The sequence below is a fragment of the Medicago truncatula genome, chromosome 1, assembly GCF_003473485.1.
Source record: "Medicago truncatula cultivar Jemalong A17 chromosome 1, MtrunA17r5.0-ANR, whole genome shotgun sequence".
Lineage (NCBI taxonomy): Eukaryota > Viridiplantae > Streptophyta > Magnoliopsida > Fabales > Fabaceae > Medicago > Medicago truncatula.
In genome coordinates, this window is record NC_053042.1 from 7,413,599 (window position 1) to 7,436,504 (window position 22,906).

The 22,906-nt window shown below is 33.5% G+C and overlaps 4 protein-coding genes across 4 annotated transcripts; 3 read left to right on the forward strand and 1 right to left on the reverse strand.

Moving 5' to 3' along the window:
- The first annotated feature begins 831 nt into the window (after window positions 1–831).
- LOC11419221 (beta-galactosidase 5) lies at window positions 832–5,889 on the forward strand. The gene is made up of 18 exons (XM_003589291.4): window positions 832–1,341; window positions 1,432–1,527; window positions 1,654–1,766; window positions 1,892–1,958; window positions 2,055–2,147; window positions 2,290–2,433; window positions 2,665–2,753; window positions 2,872–2,977; window positions 3,070–3,157; window positions 3,236–3,354; window positions 3,430–3,591; window positions 3,688–3,866; window positions 4,040–4,149; window positions 4,367–4,476; window positions 4,566–4,676; window positions 4,915–5,028; window positions 5,117–5,319; window positions 5,413–5,889. The coding sequence occupies exons 1-18, from the start codon at window positions 1,168–1,170 to the stop codon at window positions 5,570–5,572; spliced, it is 2,238 nt and encodes a 745-aa protein (XP_003589339.1). The 5' UTR covers window positions 832–1,167; the 3' UTR covers window positions 5,573–5,889.
- Window positions 5,890–9,628: 3,739 nt separating this feature from the next.
- On the reverse strand, window positions 9,629–11,767 carry LOC11419222 (thioredoxin H-type). Its single transcript, NM_001422387.1, has 3 exons — window positions 11,619–11,767; window positions 10,322–10,444; window positions 9,629–10,053 (listed from the first exon to the last, which is right to left on the reverse strand). Exons 1-3 carry the CDS (start codon window positions 11,706–11,708, stop codon window positions 9,904–9,906), a joined length of 363 nt encoding a protein of 120 aa, NP_001409316.1. The 5' UTR covers window positions 11,709–11,767; the 3' UTR covers window positions 9,629–9,903.
- Window positions 11,768–13,798: 2,031 nt separating this feature from the next.
- On the forward strand, window positions 13,799–19,045 carry LOC11411567 (probable GTP-binding protein OBGC2). Its single transcript, XM_003589295.4, has 9 exons — window positions 13,799–14,436; window positions 15,342–15,433; window positions 15,759–15,842; window positions 16,274–16,351; window positions 16,752–16,952; window positions 17,047–17,154; window positions 17,870–17,944; window positions 18,238–18,419; window positions 18,580–19,045. Exons 1-9 carry the CDS (start codon window positions 13,866–13,868, stop codon window positions 18,677–18,679), a joined length of 1,491 nt encoding a protein of 496 aa, XP_003589343.2. The 5' UTR covers window positions 13,799–13,865; the 3' UTR covers window positions 18,680–19,045.
- A 2,088-nt stretch (window positions 19,046–21,133) lies between these two features.
- LOC11414552 (dehydration-responsive element-binding protein 2D) lies at window positions 21,134–22,517 on the forward strand. Its single transcript, XM_003589296.3, has one exon. The coding sequence runs from the start codon at window positions 21,261–21,263 to the stop codon at window positions 22,074–22,076; it is 816 nt and encodes a 271-aa protein (XP_003589344.1). The 5' UTR covers window positions 21,134–21,260; the 3' UTR covers window positions 22,077–22,517.
- The last annotated feature ends 389 nt before the right edge of the window (window positions 22,518–22,906 follow it).

Here is a 22,906-nt window from a genome sequence, read left to right on the forward strand (position 1 = left end):
CGCAGATTCATCCTTTACGTTTTTAGCGGTGTTGAGTGATGTAATCTCTCGATTTGAATGAATGAATATCATTTTATTTTTGTAAAAAAAAAAGTAATTAAATGAGATAATAATGAATATTTTTCAATTTAGCAAGACTCTAAAGATTAGTATCCACAACTCGCAAATAATATTTGAGTCTTGCTAAAAATTGAGAATGGGAAATGATTGAATTCGCATACCCCGGATTAGTATGGTGATAAAAAAGTTCAAATTTGAAATTTCGAAATACTAAACACTTGAAGTGAAAGCAAGCTACTTTAAAACTAGCACGACACAATTATGAGCTTCTCCACAACAACACTTCCGATTTCTTTTTCATATTTATTTTCGAGTAAAGTAAAAATTAAATGTGGTTGCAGTAAAGTTGAAGACATTAAAGCAAAATAAATACACTATGATTAAAATAAGGAAAAAACAACCACCTTTCTCTAGTACCTCACTCCCTAAGATTCAAAACACTTCCCAAATATCAAAACAAAGCCAAACATAACTAGTAGTTATAAATTCCAAATTACCCTACATGTGTAGAATTTAAACTTCTTGGTATTACTACTATTATAAGCAAAGTTGGTTTAATCCAAACTGTTAAGAATTTAATTAGTATACAATACAATGTATTTAATGATATGTTGTCATTAATGATATGTTGTCATGTGTCGATTAATTAATATGAATACACATGAATTGTCATATTTATTAATTGATATGACTATACATTATTAAATACATGTGTAAAATAATTGTAACGGATGGAACATACTAATTAAATTCATCTTCTAAATGTTAACGATTCATATATCTGGGTCAGTCTATACAAAGTTTATTCGGATTCGATTGAACCTTTGTTAGTGAACGATAAAATTGATCTATCAGATTATTTAATCATTGAACCGAATACCGAGTTTAAAAAAAAAAAAAATACCATCAGAAACATAAATCAGAGACAAAACATTATTAACAACATTGTCGTAGGTACTGTGTTTTTTTAAGATCAGATTCAAAGTCCCACTCACAGAGATAACAGAACAACCCATGTTACTCTTTCACTCTATTTATTTCTTTCTTCTGCAAAACTAAACTTTCTCATTACCATTTCAAAAACTTTCCCTCCATTGTAGAAAAGCTATGGAAACCAACTCAGTTTCCAAGCTTCTTCTGTTACTATTCTTCACTATCTTCTTTCTTGGTTCTGAGGTTATTCATTGTACTGTAACATATGATAGAAAAGCTATTATCATCAATGGCCAAAGGAGAATCCTCATCTCTGGTTCCATTCATTATCCAAGAAGCACCCCTGAAGTATATACTATACTATTTTACTCTCACTTTTTCACTTCAACTTTTTTATGTGTTTGTGAGTTTTCTTTTTGAAATTTGAAATGTGTGTAGATGTGGGAGGATCTGATTCAAAAAGCAAAAGATGGAGGGTTAGATGTTATTGATACTTATGTGTTTTGGAATGTTCATGAACCTTCTCCTGGCAATGTACTATTCTGGAATCTGGATCTTGTTTTGATGATCAACTTTCAATATTCTCTAAAATTTTATATATCTTTTTCTTCTATAGTTTAATTTACATTTTTTTTTTTTTTATGATGTTTTGTGTTGCAGTACAATTTTGAAGGAAGGTACGATCTAGTACAGTTCATTAAGACAGTGCAGAAAAAGGGTCTTTATGTACATCTTAGAATTGGACCTTATGTTTGTGCTGAGTGGAACTTTGGGTATGCAACTTGAGACATTTATTATTTGGTTTCTTAGTGTAATTTTTTTTTATTTTGTGATTTACAATGATGTTTTTTTATTTATTTATTTACTTACAATGATGTTTATTTTATTTTTTTTGTAGAGGATTTCCTGTTTGGTTGAAGTATGTTCCTGGGATCAGTTTCAGAACAGATAATGGTCCTTTTAAGGTTGATTTGTAGTTTCTCAGTTCAATCTTTTATGTAGTAAATTATTGAATAGTTTGAGTAAAGAAATTTTATATTTTTGAATTTTTTTTCTTTTAGGCTGCAATGCAAGGTTTTACACAGAAGATTGTTCAAATGATGAAGAATGAAAAGCTGTTTCAGTCACAAGGTGGTCCAATAATTCTTTCACAAGTAAGTAGTGAGTTACTTTCAAGTTTGACTTTTTGAACATTATTGTTAAAAAATTGTCTCCTGCATGTTATGAAAGATCAAGAAAGAGTGGATCTGATCTTAACTTTGTTGAGTAAACTTGTGTTGTTGATGTATTTTGTAGATTGAGAATGAGTATGGCCCACAAGGAAGAGCACTTGGAGCTTCTGGTCATGCATACTCAAACTGGGCTGCAAAAATGGCTGTTGGATTAGGTACAGGTGTCCCTTGGGTGATGTGTAAGGAAGATGATGCCCCAGATCCAGTGGTGAGTGACCCTTCTCATGATCTTGCCTGATTTAGTGCAAATTTGGAATGACGGCGAGTTTGATGAAATGACAGTGACACTGTGATTTTATCGAAGTTTCAAAGTGTAACTTTTGCTTAAGTCACAGAGGCGTAAAGTGATTCAGACAAACTCACTGCTAATCTAAATATGACTAGCTTTTAGTTAAGATAATAGAGTATGATTTATGATCCATCCAATTTTTTCCTACAGATAAATGCTTGCAATGGTTTTTACTGTGATGATTTCTCTCCCAATAAACCATACAAGCCTAAACTATGGACTGAGTCTTGGAGTGGTTGGTAAGTTATTTATACCATAATTTATGAAGTTGGTTGTGAAAACAATGGACACATTTGTCTAAATTCTTTACCCTTTTGTTCTTCTTTTCTCCTTTTTCTATTTCCATTTGGTCATCAGGTTTTCAGAATTTGGTGGATCGAATCCCCAGCGACCAGTTGAGGATCTCGCGTTCGCAGTTGCTCGTTTCATACAAAAGGGTGGCTCGTTTTTTAATTATTACATGGTTGGTTACCTGATCTATTTCTCAGTTAAACAAAACATATGCTTCATTAGTTTATTAAATGAGTACTAATCGTGATTAATGACAAATGATAGTACCACGGAGGAACTAATTTCGGACGATCGGCTGGAGGACCATTCATAACTACAAGCTATGACTATGATGCTCCAATTGATGAATATGGTTAGAGATAATTATACTTTCAAAACAACCTAAATATGGTCATTAGCAAGTTGTAATTGAGTGCTTAACTGATTTCAGGTTTGTTAAGAGAACCTAAATATGGTCATTTGAAGGACCTTCATAAAGCTATCAAGCAATGTGAACATGCCTTGGTTTCTTCAGATCCTACTGTTACATCATTAGGAGCATATGAACAGGTTAGTTTTGTTATTCCTCTGATATAACAAGAAAAAAACTACGTTCATGGTGATAACAATGATCTATGTTTCCAGGCACATGTATTCTCTTCAGGAACAACCTGTGCAGCTTTTCTAGCAAACTATCATTCGAATTCGGCTGCAAGAGTGACCTTCAATAATAGGCACTATGACTTGCCTCCTTGGTCCATAAGTATCCTCCCTGATTGTAGAACAGATGTATTTAACACTGCAAGAGTAAGAATAAAAGGGTCTTTAATCTAAGTATTTCTTATTAGCATTGTTCTTTTTGCATCAAGTTATTAATGAATTGATTGTTATGGTTTCGTGAAGATGAGGTTTCAACCTTCACAAATCCAAATGTTGCCTAGCAATTCTAAGTTGTTATCATGGGAGACCTATGATGAAGATGTATCTTCGCTAGCGGAAAGTTCTAGAATCACAGCTTCTAGACTTCTAGAACAGATAGATGCTACCAGAGACACTAGTGACTATCTATGGTATATAACAAGGTTAGTAGATTACCCTCTAGATTTACAAACAGCAACCAAATCAATTAAAAGTTTTTTTTAAGTGCTATTGGCTTTCTCTAGTTAAAGTGAATTTCTCTGCCATCTAGTTTTTTCCTTCCTTTCTCAGTTCTATGCAGTTGAAATCTTACTGTTTTCGGGTTTTCATGTAACAGTGTTGACATAAGTTCATCTGAATCATTTCTTCGTGGAAGGAACAAACCAAGTATTAGTGTGCATTCCTCTGGTGATGCTGTTCATGTGTTTATCAATGGGAAATTTTCAGGCATGTATAGTTAAACCAAGATGAGATAATTCGGTTAAAATTAGTTGGCGTTGGTTTTAGGCAGTAGTTAGAAGTTGGTTATTATTAGTTGCAAGTTGCTTAAGATTTGTTAGTTTAGGTATGATCACTGTATAAAATGTATCTTAGACTCAGTGTAATCAACTTTTCTCGTTCAATCAATTTCAACTAATCGACAGATTCCTATTTCCTTTCGCAGGCTCGGCTTTTGGGACAAGGGAAGACAGAAGTTTCACATTTAACGGCCCTATTGACCTACGTGCTGGAACTAACAAAATAGCACTTCTCAGTGTAGCTGTTGGATTGCCTGTTAGTATCTTGCTTATTACTCCAACTTGAACTTTATCATCTCTTTTCTAGTCATTCATTTCTTTTTATTTTTTTTTATTTTTTCATAGAATGGTGGAATCCATTTTGAATCATGGAAGTCAGGAATCACAGGTCCAGTTTTGCTTCATGATCTTGACCATGGACAGAAGGATTTGACAGGGCAAAAATGGTCATACCAGGTATGATGCACACAAATCTAACTTCTATATGGTGTTGTTAAATAGGGGCTATAACGCTATTGCATAGCAGAATTTGAACAAATTGCTATTGTTTTGCAATACACTATTTAGTACAAAATATTGTGAAATAGCGGCTATAGAGGCGCTATAGTACTGTTGCGTAATGTAATTTGAACAAACATGTTTCATCAAATACAAGTTAGAAAACGTTTTCTAATTACGGTATCTGCACAAACAGGTTGGCCTAAAAGGTGAAGCTATGAATTTGGTGTCTCCCAATGGAGTCTCATCTGTTGACTGGGTGAGCGAGTCATTAGCTTCCCAAAACCAGCCACAGTTGAAATGGCACAAGGTAAGAACAGATAGCTACTGGTTTATATTACAATAATATCTACTGCAGTCTATAATGAATAGCTTCTAATCAAGTTTGAAACCTTCAGGCTCATTTCAATGCACCTAATGGAGTTGAACCATTAGCATTGGACATGAGCAGTATGGGAAAGGGTCAAGTATGGATCAATGGACAAAGCATAGGAAGATATTGGATGGTTTATGCAAAGGGTAACTGTAATTCTTGCAACTATGCTGGAACTTATCGTCAAGCGAAATGCCAAGTTGGTTGTGGACAACCTACTCAAAGATGGTACTACTTTTATTCTCTAAATAAGTGAATTTCAACATTACTTCCTTATCTCTAGGAAAATGCTACTAAGTACTAACTACTTCAATTTTGCAGGTACCATGTTCCAAGGTCCTGGTTAAAACCAAAAAACAACTTGATGGTAGTTTTTGAGGAATTAGGAGGGAATCCTTGGAAAATATCTCTGGTGAAGAGGATAATACATACTCCAAGATCTAGTAAACCAAATTTAATGACTAATACAACACAAGGATGAGAACAAAAATGGTGATTGACATGACATCAAATTACAAGGTGCCATAATTATGAAGAATAAAGTTTTTTTATTTATGCAGCTGTGGAATTCTATATAGTTTCCATTGGCATAGCATGATTGATACGAGAGGTGTGTGACCAAGTTCATTATTAATTTATTCTTTGAACTTGAGTGTCAATGTATTTACTTGGAAGAGAGAAAATTACAAAATTCAGACATGTTAGTGCTTTTCTATGTAATTTGTTTGTAACTAATATCAATGAATCTATCTACTCATGCAATTATTTAGTTGGTTGGCATATTCAATCATCAATATATATATACCTGCTTAATTGTTGGTCAATAGTAATCAAGGACCATTTTCATCAATATAATTGCCAACCATCAACAAAGAGACCATATAATGACAACAGCAGCACATTAAATATAGATACATAATGCCATTTTAGACGAGTTTTGAAATCAGCATCCTCTAACATATCTTCAACAGTGTACCTTCACATCCTTCTTCGTCATGGGGAATCCATAATATCAGTTGGCCTAATCCCCAGCCACTTAAATTTTGGAGTGTGGATCAGTATAGAGCAAGCCTAAAACAGGCAAGTTCAATTCCCTCTCTATCCTGATCAAGAAATCATGCGGAGACAACAATACACGGAAAGCAACAAATAGTTAGCCAATTCTATAACAACTTCAGAATCAGAGAGCGCACCATCCGTGGTCATTTTCTCAGCAGTTTTGGGAATAAGCATACAACAACCACCTTTTGAACAATCTATCTCAACCCCACCTTCCCATTCACCAGCGTCCCCAAGGAGTGCGAGAAGGGAGGGAGTTGGCCGGTTAGGGTTAGGGTTAGGGTTTCGGACCTTTTGAGGATGGCGATGATGTGTTTGAGTTCCTTGGCTTTTAACTCTATGGGACAATCGAGGGCTTCTTGGAGAAGCATAGCCTCGTCGGAGGACGAGAAATCGATGTCGGCGATGCGTGTCATCTTTAAGGGTTTTCATGGCGGAGGAGTACGACGACGGGGCTTTGCGTTTCATCTTCAAATCCTTTTCTACGTAGTGGATGCATTGTAGGGCAAGTTATATTATGTACACAAATATCACAATTATTTATTTATTTATTTAATTATTTATTTATCCGTTAATTATTCAGATTGACCTATAGTTTAGGTGGAGTTTAAAACATATATTTTAATTCTACAATAAATAATTTTTTCAAAAAAACAAAACTCTATAATTTTTTGGCAAAATTACACTTTTAGTCCCTTAACTTAATTTCAGATAACACTTTGGTCCTTTATCTTTTTTTCATTTCAATTTGGTTTTTTTTGTCCATTTTTATATACATTTCAATCTGAATAAGTCAGGAAAGTGACTTAGAAGTTTATTTTCTTTCTTTCATAATTGGTGTTTTTTTCATAACAGCTTAAGGCGTTAAAATATGACATTCCACATAAAATTAGAATTTTTCGATAAAGTATGAATTAATTATAAATTTTTAAATTGTGAAAAACTCAAAAAATAAAACAACAAAAATATTGACTTAGAAATCGAATTTTGAGTTGACTGTTTGAAGAAACGTCTATAAAAATATGTGGAAAAGATATGCAAACTTTCAAAGTATTTCTTAGACGCCTCGATCTATTTTGATCTTTCAACCAAAACATGTTGAATTGCAATTTTGTTCCGAGCAAGCATATACAAATTTCGTTCACTAATTTTGTAAGCATGGTTAGAATATCATAAGAATCTTCACCATGAAATTTTAGAGTTTTTATCAATGAATTAATTAATTATGAATTGTTTAATAAAATCATAATTATGGGAAACAAAAATTCATAATTAATCATTCCTTAGTCGGAAAATTCTAATTTTTTATGGCATAACATATTTTAAGGTTAAAATATGGTTTTAGTCCCTGCAAATATGTCTCATTTTGGTTTTAGTCCTTATAAAAAAAATTGTTGTTTTTGGTCCCTGCAAAATATTTTGCAAGGACCTTTTTAAAAATCAAAAGATTTTGCAGGGATTATTTTTCTAATAAATGGGTTTAGTCATCATGTGCCACGTTGCAAATCATCACAAAAGTGGGGCCAGAGACCAAAACCAAAACGAGGCATATTTGCAGGGACCAAAAACAACAAAAAAATATTACAAGGACTAAAACCAAAACGAGGTATATTTGCAGTGACCAAAACCATATTTTAATGGTCTAACTATTCCAGCAAAAAAAAAAATTCAACTTCTAGAAAAAAAAATTTGGACGTCACGTATATTAGAGGGTAAAAAATACGAAGAATATCAAGTTACAAGATTAAGATATGTGTTTCTATATTTACATAATCATTTTTCAGACTTCGCATCTGTGTTTTTAAATAAAGACTTCGCATCTATTAAATGGTCAATTTGAACAATTAACCATTTATTTATTTGCATATGGACTACTATCAACAACAAATTTCTTCCCTTTCTATAGAGCTCAGTCTCACTTCTTTAATAGCAATTTGACTTTTTTATTTCTAATTTTTTCATTTAATTTTATTTTTAGTTTTTAATCTATTCTTACTGTATATAAAGATAAAAAAAGAGCCATTTTAACTCTTGTGTTGATTTTTTCCACTTTCAAAATTACTCCTCAACTTTCAACAGGGCCGTCTTAACAAATTCATAGGCTCGGTTTTAATTTTATAAGGGATGCAAAAAAAAAAAATCTGGGCCCCAAAAAAATAAATAAGTTATTTAAAAAAATAAAATTAAAAATCACACTTTGGTAGGTCTTGAACTGAACACATGACCTCACACTCAACAAAAAATGGCCATGCCACTAAAGCAAGCTGTACAGATTAAATAAATTTGCTTTTAATAGATATATAATCATTATTTTCGTGTCTTACATATTAAAAAATATATATATTTTGGGCCCCAAAAAATTGGAGGTCCGGTGTCGTCGCCCAGCCTCGACGGGCTATGGGCCGGCCCTGACTTTCAATACAAATAGTACATACTTCATCCGTCTAAAAATAACTGTGTCTTTAATATATTTTTTCTCAAAATAATTGTCATTTTAGAATACTAATGCAACTTTATCATTTTTTCATTATTATACTCTTATTTATTGAATTTTGTCCAACTTAATTATTCCACTAACTAGAATTAATAAGGTTATTTTAGTAAATAATATTAATTTTATCATTAAAATCAACACAATTGTTCACGTATGTAAACACAAGATAATTACAACAGGTGAGCTACTCAGTGAAACATCTTAGGTGGAGTCTCAAGAGCACTCTTAAAAAGTAAATGAATAATACATTGTTTTCACCATCTGGAATCTCCTCTCTCAAACATCTAAGTGTCCCCTTTTATAGTCATCAAAGTGTTGGTTTAATGGGCCTTTCTTTGATCATTCAAAGCCCATTAAGTTGTGATCCAGAGCCTCCCATTGGTTGTCTGCTTTCTGTACAGCCGCGCGTGGAATAGGGTGCAACTCATCCGTACCAAGCGCGTGGAGTCGAGACGCGCTGATCATCTGTACATGACACATGGTATAAAGTGAAGATAAGATGAGCTGGCTGGCCTGACTTGAACTGTCAAACCAGTGTTGATTGAAGACGAACTGAGCTGGCCTGACTTGAACAATCAAACCAATGTTGACTGAAGACGGGCTGAGCTGGCTGGCCTGACTTGAACAATTTGAGCTGACTGGCCTGATTTGAACAATCAAACCAGTGTTGATTGAAGACGAGCCGAGTTGGCCTGATTTGAACAATCAAACCAGCGTTGACTGAAGACGAGCTGAGCTGACTGGCCTGACTTAAACAACCAAATAGAATGGTCTATCCATGCCAGTCCAACAATTAATCATTTTCTTAAAAATAATACACAAACCTTAAACGGAATATTATTTAGAGACAGAGCGAGTATTGTATGTATAATTGTTTTTACCACTATTGAAATTGATCGGAGTATAAAATAGTGAATTTGAATCCTAGTAATTGGTAATCAAAAAAGACATTCACAGTTAAAATTCTCCAAATAATTTTTTTTTAGATTAAAATCATCAATATATATATCAGCTTAATTGTTGGTCAATAGTAATCAACCAGAAGAAGGGACCATTTTCATCAACATAATTGCCAACCATCAACAAAGGGACCATGGCATTTACATCAAATTATCATAATGATACAAACAAATTTTAGTCACTACTCACTAGTCAATTGAAGTAGGCCAATGCAACAATTTATTTTCAAGCATAATAAAAACATGAAAACCGACAAAGGATAAATGTAATATTATTATTCATGATCTTCATCTAATACTTCAAGCAGTAGCAACAGTTGCATCCTTATGCTTGGTGATTGCATTTTCCAGCTCTTCCTTCCTAGCACCGACTACCTTATCCACTTCCTTACCTTCTTTCAAGAACAAGAATGTTGGCATAGCCTCAACAGACCATTCCTTAGCAACACTCTGAAATAGGCCAAATTGGAAACTTAGAAACATGTTCCAAACAATGTTACTATAGCATGATCATAAGATGACAGAACATGGTAAATTTTGATTGTGTTATCTGAGTTTGGCAGAATCATGATGTCCTACTGTGATTTTGACAAAAGCTACACTTCAGAGTTTCATCAAAATCTCGTTGAAGTTGTGATTTCTTCAAACTCAACGTGATTTTAAGCATGTATTAAACTTGAGAAAGAATAAGGTAATATAGATTAAGATATGGTTATACCTTTACTTCATCAATATCCACCTTGAGGAAGATGACTTCAGGTATCTTCTTAGCAATCTCAGCTAGAATTGGAGCAATAAAACGGCATGGACCACACCATGAAGCAGTAAAATCCACCACAATCTATTATTCAATGAAATGCAATTCATTATAAGCGTTATCAACTATGAAATACGGATAATTTTCGGATTAGGCGTGTCTCAGTGTCGGAAAACGTGTCATGTTCGACACCGACATATATAATTACACTAAATTATGTAATTTTTTCGAATTAATAGCAGCGTCGGTGTGTCGGTGTACGTGCTTCAAAGGTTATGTATAATGCTATTATCAACTTAAACAACAACAAAATTGTATTTAAACTAAAAAAGTATTCAACTAATATAAATGCATAAAGTTTCCAAAACAAATAAGCACATAAAGGTGGTTATAAATTAAGGCAAACATGAAAATGACATTTTGAAATGTCCAACTGTCATTTCAACCAACAAAATAAATTCTTTGTTGATGTTAACTCTTCGAATAAAAAAGTGAATTACTAAGTTAGTGTCACGGTTTTAGAGGCTAATAATAACATTGAAAGGTACGTAACGCAAGTTTGTTCATCCTGGACCATATAAAAATGGCAAATTATGCTTAGTTCAAAACACAACGATACAAAAATTTGATTTTAAATTAAGCATTTAATGTAGGTTAAAAAAACTAACCTAGAGAATGGTACCCTGGTTTAGAGTTTATTTTTTGGCACAAGTGTTTGGATGAACTTATAAAAATATGATTATGACATTCATATGTGGTTTTCAGCTCATTATTTCTAGCCAATTTCAAATAGATTACAATTTATATTCAAATAGTTTAATCATATTTCATCTTCCAACTTGTACAATTTTATTTTTCATTAATTGGATCAATAATTTCAATCATATCTCATTTGATTTAATGGTAAGATTTATTGATCCAATATTAAAAGCAAATTTGTATACATGGTATAAAACTTATCTCACCTATGCACCATAGATTTAATCATACTTTAGTAGGAAACCACTATAATTAAGGTTTTAACACCGCGGTGGCTCCTCTCATGTGCTTAGGTTCGGATGCTTAGAAGGCAACTTAAAGCTTGAGTGGTTAAATTAAATTGTTAATCCAAATACACTAAAATATACATGTAACTTAGATTTTATGAATATTGAACAATTCATAAACACTTTTGGATCAAAATATACAGGGTTGAAAAGCAAATATATATGAAGAAGATTGAACATAAAGTTATGTATATATAGTATTTGATGAATACCAGTTTTTTGGAGTCATTTCCCTTCTGGATCTCCTCCTTCCACTGTTCAACGGTATGAACACCGATCACCTGTCCTTCTTCAGCTGCCATTTTTCTCTTCTTTCGAATCTAGTTTGCTTAGTTTACACGAGAATATAAATTGCATATATGTGCACGATATGTCATGATGCCTCATTCTTATAATATTTCATTTCATAAAGAATATTCTTAAAGTGTACATGTGATGTCGTCAATTATACTTTTACCTCATAAATAACGTTTTTTTTTTTTACAAAACCTCATAATTAAAATTGATTATAATTCCTTTTTGATCATAATTTTAATAATTTGTCAATGTTGAATTAAGAAATTCGATTTATAACGGTCAACAAGATAAGAGTCTAATTTCCCTAAAAAAATAAAAGAAGAAGAAGAAGATAAGAGTCTAGCCTAAGTCAATGTCACTCTAGCTATGAGTCTCTATGATGATATATACGAGTCCCCCGTTTGTTATAGATTAAAAAAATAGTTATTATCTTGTATTTATAAAAATGGTTTTTTTTTAGAATTACTCGTGAAATAGTATAAACTATTTTGTTTTAAATAAAAAGGGTATTTTCAACATTTAAAAACTGATTTAAAAAAAAACATTTAATAATTGATATTCAAATGTTAAAGATTTAACATTCTTATAACTAGACCAATTTTTTATTTGAACTTTCTTTAAAAATTTCTCTTATAAAAGAATTACAACAAAAAAAATAAAAAGTCATTAAAAAAAACCATAACAAATCGGCCCATTTGAACCGGAGTTATGTTGTTTGTTATCTTGGTACGTCTTTGTTTTGATTTACCGTCTTGTTGTGGAACTACCTTCCTGTATAATTAAGGCGTCGGCGTCGTCATGTGACATTGATCAATCACAGTGTCTCACTTGTAACCCCTTAGGTGATGATAGGTAAACATCCCTATGTGGCATCCATCTCTTGGACACCCTTTTACATGTCTCTGTTTATTATAAAATACTCCAAAAAGTGCCATCTCATCATCTCCCTCTCATCCACCAGTATTCTCTCACTTCCTCTCTTGTCCCATTCCTCTCCAACCTATGTCAACCACCATCTTCTCAATTTTTGTCCGCCACACCTCCGCCGCGAGATCTGTAGGACTCCGTCACCACCCTCCCTCTCATTGTTGCTCACTCTCTCTCTTTTCACCCTTTCTTCCACCACCACCGGGCGTCCCAGATCCGACGCCATCATCACCCATCGCCTCACCATCTCCGTTATCCCCACCATCGTCCTTGTCACTGTTATCCACCACCACCATCGTCCTCCTCACCAGCCACCACTCATCCTCATGTGTCACCGTCCTCTTCTCTGGCGACCTCCTTTTCACATCGCGGATCCGCCCGTCCTCACCACCTCCATCGGTCCTCTTTCGTCGTCCTCATCGTGTCTTCGTCACAGTCGTCGTTCACAGTGTCACCGTCGTCATCCATGGTTTTTTCGTCCACGGTCTCACCGTTGCAGTGAGTTCCAGATTTGAACGGTGGTGGTATAAAGAAGAAGAGGAGGAGGAGGTGGTTATGGCAAGGTTGTTGTTGTGGTACGAAGAAGATGGACGAACACAAAGAGTGAGGAAGGTGGTTGAATGAATCTAAGAAAAAAGTGTGAAAGCACTAAAATATCCATGCCACATCAGCAGTGGTACAAAGGTGTACAACATAAAAGTGGTCGACCGATATTTTCCCTTAAAATAAATGAACAAAAAAAAAAAAAAAAAAGGCATGGTAAACACGTGAGAGAAAAAAACAGAGTCACAACATTTTTTTCTTCTTCTTCCTTCCACTTCAAAACTAAACCACCGTCAAAATCAACTTCACTTTAGAGAGGAGAAAGCCGACTAATTGACTTGTCCCTATGTTGTATTCAACTTATTTTTATAAGTTTATTTACACGAGATTGTTTGAGAGAGTTTATAAAAACAACTTATGACATGTTTATAAGATAGATTCAACTTATTTAATAAACTCTCTTAAACGCGTTATAAAAACAACTTATGACTTACAAAGAAAATCCCTTTAGTCTAAATTAATTAAAATTGTAATTACTATTTTTTTGAGCAAAAATATTGTAATTGTTTTTTAAAATTAAAAATTTCATATTTTGTCTTACAAAAAAAATGTGACTAATGTCTAATAGTAACATTTGAACAAAAGTTATATCGGCCTGGGTTTTATCTTCTTCTTCTATCAAAATTCAGACAATGGCTTCTTCACTCATTTCACCACCACCTTCATTTCTCACAATCCACTTACCCAAAACGCGCTTTTCCAATAATCACTTCCTTCAACTTCCACAAAGAACCTTCAAATTCCAACAACACAAACGAAAAACAATACAATGCAGAATTCAAACCTTAAACCCTACGCAACCACCACCCTCACCAGCCTTAACCAAAGAACCTCACAAATTCTTCGACCAAGTAATCATCACCGTTCGTGGAGGAGACGGTGGTCACGGAGCAATACTAAACCAAAAACCCAAAAAGGAAATTGAAAAACCAAAATCAAAAACGAAAAAAGCGATTATTGATAATAGTCATAAGAAAAGCGCGTTGAAGAGAGATTTTGATGGGTCTTTGATACTACCAATGGGTGGTCATGGTGGTGATGTGATTCTTTATGCTGATGAAGGAAAAGATACATTGTTGGAGTTTCATAGTAAGAGTCGGTTTAATGCGAAACGTGGTGGGAATGTTGATGCTGTTGGTGTTTTTACTTCTTACTTGAGGAATGGAATTTCCGCTCCTACCGTTCGTATTCCTGTTCCTCTAGGTTTGTTTGCAAATTTCATTTTTTAATGTTATGACTCTCTTTGGATAAATAGGGAAACTTGCAACTTATAGCATAAGCGTTTATGTATAAGCTATTTTTTATAACTTTTGGATATAAGCTGAAAATAGTCTATGAACATGTAGTAAGTTGTTTTTATAAGTTCCTCCAAATAGTGGTGTTACACGTGCTTATGTCTGTAGATAAGTTCAAATAAGCCAATTCCGACAGGACATTTGATACGTTGGAGTGCGAGTTTGAACTCGCAATTCCCTACTTTTCAGTACTTATTAATGTGTGAGTTTCACAGCTTAGCTCTTTAGAACCAAAAAAAAAAAAACTAATACAAAGTCAAATGCAATGTGTTAAAAACTGAACTGGTGTGACCACTAGGCTATGGTTACGCTGCTTTTCAAATGCTAGAATCCGGACAAAACTGTCATCAATTCACTCAAATAACCGAATCATAAACAGTGTCTTTTCATAGTTTAACGGGTTGAAGTGTCTGCTTCAGTTTTAAAAACATTGGTTATGGTGTTAGTTTGCTTTCTTGTTCTCACTCTAAATCAATCTGTGTTCAATATTATTACAATCGGAAATGCTCGTTGTTACGAAAGCAAATTGGAAAGAAAGTCACGAAATGAGTATCTTGAATTTGTCAGTGTTTTTGTCCATCATTTAAATTCTATCTTACCACTTTGGTCATGTATGGTCAGTAATTTTGTACTGTCGTCCATTTCGTGAATAAATTGCTTCATACTGTTTAGCATTACTCTATTACAATAGTTATCACCTTGTATTCATTTCGTTTTCTGTTTAAAATTATTGTGAAACCACATTTTCGTGAAAACAACCTATAAAAAACTAAACTTGATTTCCCTCATTGAGTTTATTATTGTGGATTACAGGCACAGTTGTGAAAAGCAAACGAGGAAAGATGTTAGCTGATTTAGCACGACCCGGTGATGAAGTTCTTGTTGCGAGGGGCGGACAAGGAGGGGTAATACAGATTAGAATCTCTTTCAAATTCTAATTATTTTTCTAATTGATTAGTGAATCAGACAGTTCAATCCATTTAAGACATAATCTAGCCGTAGGTAAGTTGTACAGATTCCAATTGGTAGTAAAACGGAATAATTAGAGCAATAGAATAAATAAATTCACACTCATTGGTAATGTACTCTGTAACTAAGGAATTTTTTTCCTTCAAAACTACTGTATCAACATTATCTTCTTTCCTGGAAAGTATTAGTTGTGGTTTACACCTATCTTGGTTATTATTGTTGTATTTTCAATCTGATTCAAACTTTTTCTCGTCTTACCAGATTAGCTTGTTAGAAATGCCACGGCACAATAGGAAAAAAGCGACGAGTTTAACAACTAATGTGATGAGAGATGACTCAGATAAGGTAAAGTCTATTGATTATTTATGTGTTCACTGAAATACTTACTTGATTGTATCTCTCTGGAAGCCATCATTAGCGACTTCATTAGGCATGTATTGAAGGATTGAATCAACAGGGCTTTGTTCTTGCTCTCTCAGTTCAATTAATGTTGGTTTAAATTTTGCAATCCATAATAGACCAACCGAATTTCTGTCCAAAATACGTGCTCATTTGTCAGTACTCGGTATTTCTGTCCAAATCTCTCTGGAACTATGTTTTTAAATTATCAATTTCATATTCAGTTTTATCAGGAAATGAAAATGTATCTTGAAACCAGAAACAATAGTTTTTGAACATTCTGGATTTACTAGTGTAAAGTAGATGTCACAGTATTTAGTTACCTTTGTTCCTATCTTAATGTAAGATAAAACACTGTCATTTTAAAATTGTTACAGGTTTTGGTTCATGGTCAACCTGGGGAGGAAGTTAAGTTGGAGTTGATCCTACGAGTTGTAGCCGACGTTGGTTTAATTGTAAGTATTGTATCTATGCATAATGCCTTATTTAGTTCTCTGTGTGTTCTCACTTTATCTTCATAATAAATAACCGTGGAACGTTGATGAGTGGTTTTTGTGTCTCATCTCTTTACCAATGATGATAATTTTGAGATTTCTGGGAAACCTAAGTATTGATTTTACCATGATTTTAGTGAAGATTGTGAAGGATAATGTGGTGATGTGTTCTAAAGCATGAGTGGTTTCATCTAGTTTCTTTGTACTGTATAAATCCTTTTTTAATATGGTGAACTAAAATTGGCTATTACCGTTTTTTTGTCGAAGTGAAATTCGTTGGCTGTGAGTAAGTGAAAGACTGCTTTGTAGAAGGTTTTACTTTTTCATTCAACTGTTCAAGATCAAGTTAATCTTGTTGTAGGGACTTCCAAATGCTGGAAAATCAACGCTTCTGGCAGCCATTACACTTGCAAAACCCGATATTGCAGATTATCCTTTTACAACACTAATGCCAAATCTTGGACGCCTTGATGGTGATCCCAACTTGGGAGCAGGGATGTATTCGTCTGAAGCTACATTGGCAGATTTGCCTGGTCTTATAGAAGGTGCTCACTTGGGAAAGGTATCAATAAATGCATATATATCGCCATCAAATATCCATCTTTTAAACCATTTAGCTGCTAATTATTAAATATGATTTTTTTTTAATCTTTCAGGGTCTTGGTCGCAATTTTTTGAGGCATCTAAGGAGGACCCGGCTACTGGTCCATGTTGTTGATGCATCTACTGAAAACCCTGTAAATGACTACAGAACTGTCAGAGAAGTATGTACATTGTATTTTATGATTTAGATTCAAGTTTTTTCTTGGTTTAACAGCTTTACTTGACGTTGTGGGTGTTTGGTTTACGCCCGTATAGACTCCATTATATTTTTTAAGAAGCAAATATTAATAATAAATATATCACCAATAGTGAGCAGCACAAGGTATGCTAGGAATATACATAGCTTACCAACTGCAAAAACGATGCAGACAATGTGTTAGATTTAGCCCCCATCACTAGAAAAAACAACGCACCTCAACGCACAAAAAATCCCAAACTAATCAAACGAGTACCGAATAATCTTATAGATTGCATTCTTCTAACAATCAGAGAAGGGGGATTTGGTTCCTCTAAAGGGATATTTCAACACATCTATGTTTTATTATCCATGTATACATAATGTTTGCCGTTTATTTTTTAATCAAGTTTTTAGTTAAATGCTTGGAAGGGAGTTTAATTGGTCTATTACCTTTATTAGCTCTGATAATTTACCTCGAAAACCATCCATTGATAGCCACAAATTTTCTGTTTGTTCTTTATTCTTTCCCCTTTCTTTTGCTTTTGGATTTTGAGTCACAGGCAGGAAGTAATTTGTGCATAAAATTTAGTCAGTTTAATGTGCATAAAGTAATTTGTGGTCAGTCCAACTTATCATTTCCCTCATGTTTTGGAGTTTTTAATCTTGCTTATTCTCTCCATTCTAATTCTGTTTTGCAGGAGTTGCGCATGTATAATCCCGAGTACCTTGAACGACCATACATTGTTGTTTTGAATAAGATTGACCTGCCAGAGGTATGTAGTTTCCTACTACTACCCTCAATCTGAGTTTGAGTATATCTTTTAATATCCTATTATTTTGTAAAAGGAGGCTCAGTTAATGAGGCTCCCATCATTGTGGAGTCTAGTGAGGGTCATACATTTAGCCCCTGGGATGGGAGGCTCTGTTTCTACATCTAGAACCCAAGGCCACCTCGCCACATGGCGTCTACTTTACCATTGCGCCAAAGCTCACCCTTCCGTGTTACTATCTTGTAATATGAAAAAATAAGTCACACAATAAAAATGTTCGTTAATTTTAATTTCAGGTTGAGGACAGGCTTCCAACATTGACTCAAGAAATTATGAGAATTGGCAGTAATGGTGCAGCTTCTGAACCAAAACCAAGCTCTGAAGTTTCGGCTCAATTATTGTCTGAAGAAAGTGACCCAAAGGAAAAGAAACTTGAGGACTATCCACGACCTCACTCTGTTATTGGAGTTAGTGTTCTGTAAGTGCTTGATGTTTTGTTTCATAATATTTCTTTTCTGAAGTGTTTTCCTTCATAACATTTCATTTCACAAATAGTGCTAATTGTTTAGACAATTTATATCATACTTTTCATAGTACCCAGTCGTCTTAGGTCAAAATTTTATGTTGTCTTATTGCAGAAAGCGTATCAGGGTTAGCGAGATGTTAAAGGAGATAAGGGCCGCTTTAAGGCAGTGCGTTGATTCCAAGGAACCGTTGGTTTCTAGTGTGCCACGGTGAGATTTGCGTCCTAACTTTGTCAAACACTTGCAGTTCAATGGCGCTTTCGGCAAAGACTACTCATAATTTGGTTCGGGTGTTAATTTGACATTATCAGAGAACAAAAATTAAAAGAATTAACTCTTGGTTTTATTGATACTAATGTGATGTCAGACGTTGGAAGTATTATCAAGTGATAGTCCAATCCTGGACCTTAGATTTTCTTACGAGCAAGATTGACAATTTAACATGTAAATATATCCGTTGTTGTAAATTGTATCAATCAATTGTTGCAATGTTAATATTATTGATATTGATATATTCTTAGGACAAAGAAACATTGTACTCCATTGAATATTGAATTTTGCACACTCAGGCCATTGTTAAGTTTGTCTTGCCTTGTGTTCATTTTTCTCCAAGTTATTTAGCTTTTGAATACCGGTAATTCCATGAAATGATAGCGACGCCTATTCATGGATCAATAGTTGTAATGTAAATTGCTAATATGGTCATCAACTATATTTTATTGCATCTGTCTGCAATATCTCAACTCAATTGTTTCCATATAATAATAACTATAGCTTTGACACCTAAAAGCAAAATTGTGCTTGTGCAACAGAAAATTTGGTCAAAATTCAAATTGGAAGTTTACAATGTACCAGTTACCTTAAACTCGCAAACAAACAAAAGTCAATGAGAAATAAAACACTCAGGAATCGGGGTTTGAATTAGGTGCAGCGCAGTGTGACTGCACACTCGTGCATCTCGATCGTTTGATCTTGGACAATCCAAAATTAGATTATGGTTTTTTAAAATCTAAATGTTGAGATTAAAATTTAGAATGTTTAATCTTGATTAGACGATTGAGATGTGTGTGACTATATGTATTTCCAAGGTTGAGTCACATAGATGTGAATGCACAGAACCTGGATTTTAGGAATTTTGGTTTGAAAAACCTTGATTTGACCAAACAATGTGTTGATTTGTTTGGTTCCTTTTGAATACCCTTTACTGCACCCATTGTGTTTGACTTTGTGAAGATAAGGTTAGCTACTAAAGTTTTATACCATTTAAAGCTATTTTAAATGATGTAGATGTATGACCATATTGTGTCATGTACTCTTCCACTACAAATGTGATAAGCCTCCTTATATACACAAGTGTACCAAATAGTTTAGTCTACTTATCACTTGGTTATTTCCCATTACCTTAAAAACTAGAGAGTAGAACAAATTTCTCCTTAAAACTTTGAAGGTGAGGGGATACCCCATTTTTTATATGGTATCATGATCTAATGACCATCTATTAATAGAATTTTTTATTGAACTCATAAACAAGAAAAATTATAGAAAAAAGAAATGAAAATAACATTCATTAAGAGAGAACTGTAACTGTTACATCAAATAGTATATTAGACCAACTAACTCCTAACTAATATGTAATTAACTTTTATATCTCTAGTATCTATTTTGATCACAATCACTCAATTCAGTTTTTTGATTTATGTTAATACAAAGTTCTTTTATGTTTAGACTTTCAAGAGATATATTCCTAACCGAGGCATAGAGGAACCACTTTGAATTTTTAACTTCAACATACAAAAAGAAAATGCACAAGATATATACTAGCAATGTAGTACAAAATACTACTAGTACTTATCATATCAAATTGAGATTCTTAAATCTGAACCTTAACAAAATAATAAAGTCATACACACAGGTGCAATGCATAATGGATATTATCAATATTGGTAAACTCGTAAATGTGTCTGCAAGTGGTGTAAGATTCCAATGAATCTAGTTAGTTTTTGGCTCTTTTACTAGCCACATTGATGACTGATTCCAATTCTCTTGCACTTTCAAACACCTGGGATTGTTTCTTTCCACGTACAAAGGCTTCTCATGTGAATGTGATTTTTGAATACTTATCTTCAACCGTTTCCTCCAAACGTCACCGAACCTACCCAATAGTAAATGTCTATTATCCAAATCAACATTACTTTATTATATACTACATTCATTCATTAACCATATGATTGGACTCAAGTATATAATGAGCTCGAGTTAACAATGTGTCATTTCGAAAATCCTAGTTCAAATTTTAGTAGAAACAATTATCGATCATACTTTAAGTACTTTTCTGTTGGTCGATCTCTGAATTACCAGACCTAAAGAAATATACCTACATTCATTTAATTGATGACCCTTCATTAATGATTTCAAACAAAAACAAAGGAAAAAGGGAAATCAAGTGAGAATTTTGTTCTTGAGAATTAAACTATATAGAAAAGCTTAAGCCAAGTGTGTACAAGATATATCAACAGTAAGGCTAATAGTTGACACGGTTAGCCTTGTTCATGATGACAAGTAGCAGCTCAAACTCACTAAGGGCCACGTTTCATATACTTGTATTTAGCACATTACTACACATTTGTTTTCACATATAAATACCTTACTCTAATACTGTTTTGGTCCATAACACACACACACACACACTCAAATCCATCCACATTTTCATTTCTTCTTTTCTCTGTTGTAACTGAAACCTGAGTGTGTCATAGTAATAAACACAACACAAACTACAGAAGTAGAAGCTGAAAAAAATGATGAAATCAGGGATGGGAATTGAAGAGAGAAAACAGCTGAAAAGACCAGCACAAGCAAGTTCAAGAAAAGGGTGTATGAGAGGTAAAGGAGGACCTGAAAATGCAAGTTGCACTTACAAAGGTGTGAGGCAGAGAACATGGGGTAAATGGGTGGCTGAAATTCGCGAACCTAATCGTGGTGCTCGTCTTTGGCTTGGTACTTTTGAAACCTCTCATGAAGCTGCTTTAGCTTATGATGCTGCTGCTCGTAAACTTTATGGTTCTGATGCAAAACTTAACCTCCCAGAACTTTCTACACCCCCTCAAAATACTACTTCATCACCCTCTCCTACACCACCTCAAATGCAACAACAACAACAACATCCTCATATTCAAATTCAACCCAACAACAACAATAACATTAACAATAGCTTCAATATTTGCAACAACATAAACATGAACAACAACAACAATAATAGTCCTGTTTTTGTGTCTCTGTCTTCTCAACAAGTTGGTGGTGATATTACACCAATATATAGCAGTGATAATTCTGTTATGTCATTTCCATTGGATAGTAATAGTACTATTACAAATACAATGGAATCAAAGGGTATGGAGATTAGTAGTGATTCATTTTTTGGAACAGTGAATTATGAAACCATGCCAGTAATTGATGATGATTCAATTTGGACAGAAGCTGCTATGTCTTTAGATGCTGCAATTTCAATGGATTTTCCAATGATTGTTGATGATGCTGATGGAATTTATAATTCAGGTGCAAATTTTGCTGAAGTTGGTGCTTGGGATTCTCTACAAACTCCATGGTGCATGTAAATCAACATCAATCAAATCAAACTCAAACTACAAAACTAAATATATCATCATGAAATAATCAATCATATATAAAATATAGTGTGTGTGTGTGTGTGTGTGTGTGAGAGTGTATATATAGATATGGTCTTGCATTAGGTACATGTATACTATACTATAATATACACATAGTATAGTGTGTATATATTTATGGTACTCCTTCCTTTAGCTAGGTACATAAGGAGTGAAAGATCAATTAGTATACTATAAGTAGCAAATATGTTACATGTATGATAATAATGTGTGTTAAACTTGACTAAAGTGAAGACCATGACATAGTGATTTTGTTAGCACTTTTGTCTTGGATCTTTATTATAGTGTCAAATAGTGTATATATTACATGGTGTGAACAAATGGTTATGAATGAATATGGTGCTTGCTTAGCACTATGTTATGTTATATTTATGCCAATAATTTTATATACATTACAAATATGTTTAGTTTAAGTCATTTTAAAACAATTGAAGATAAATAAATTAAATAAAAGTTTAATTTAACTAACTAGATGTAATTGCATAATTTCTCATTTTATTTAAAAATATAGAATCAAAATTTATTATGTTTTTCTATAGATAGACGTTGTTAAGTTAACTAGTATATTTTCCAAGCCAAGCTATATATTTTAGCTTTTCTACAATTATTAAATTTTACAAGTCAACTACTTTTTCTTAGAAGTCATATTCTACCTCCATAAAAAATCTATAAATGAAAGAGAATAGTGGACAATACATTTTCTCCAAACTCTAAAGCAAAATAAGACTATTTACACTTTTTTCTCCAAAATTTAAAGCAAA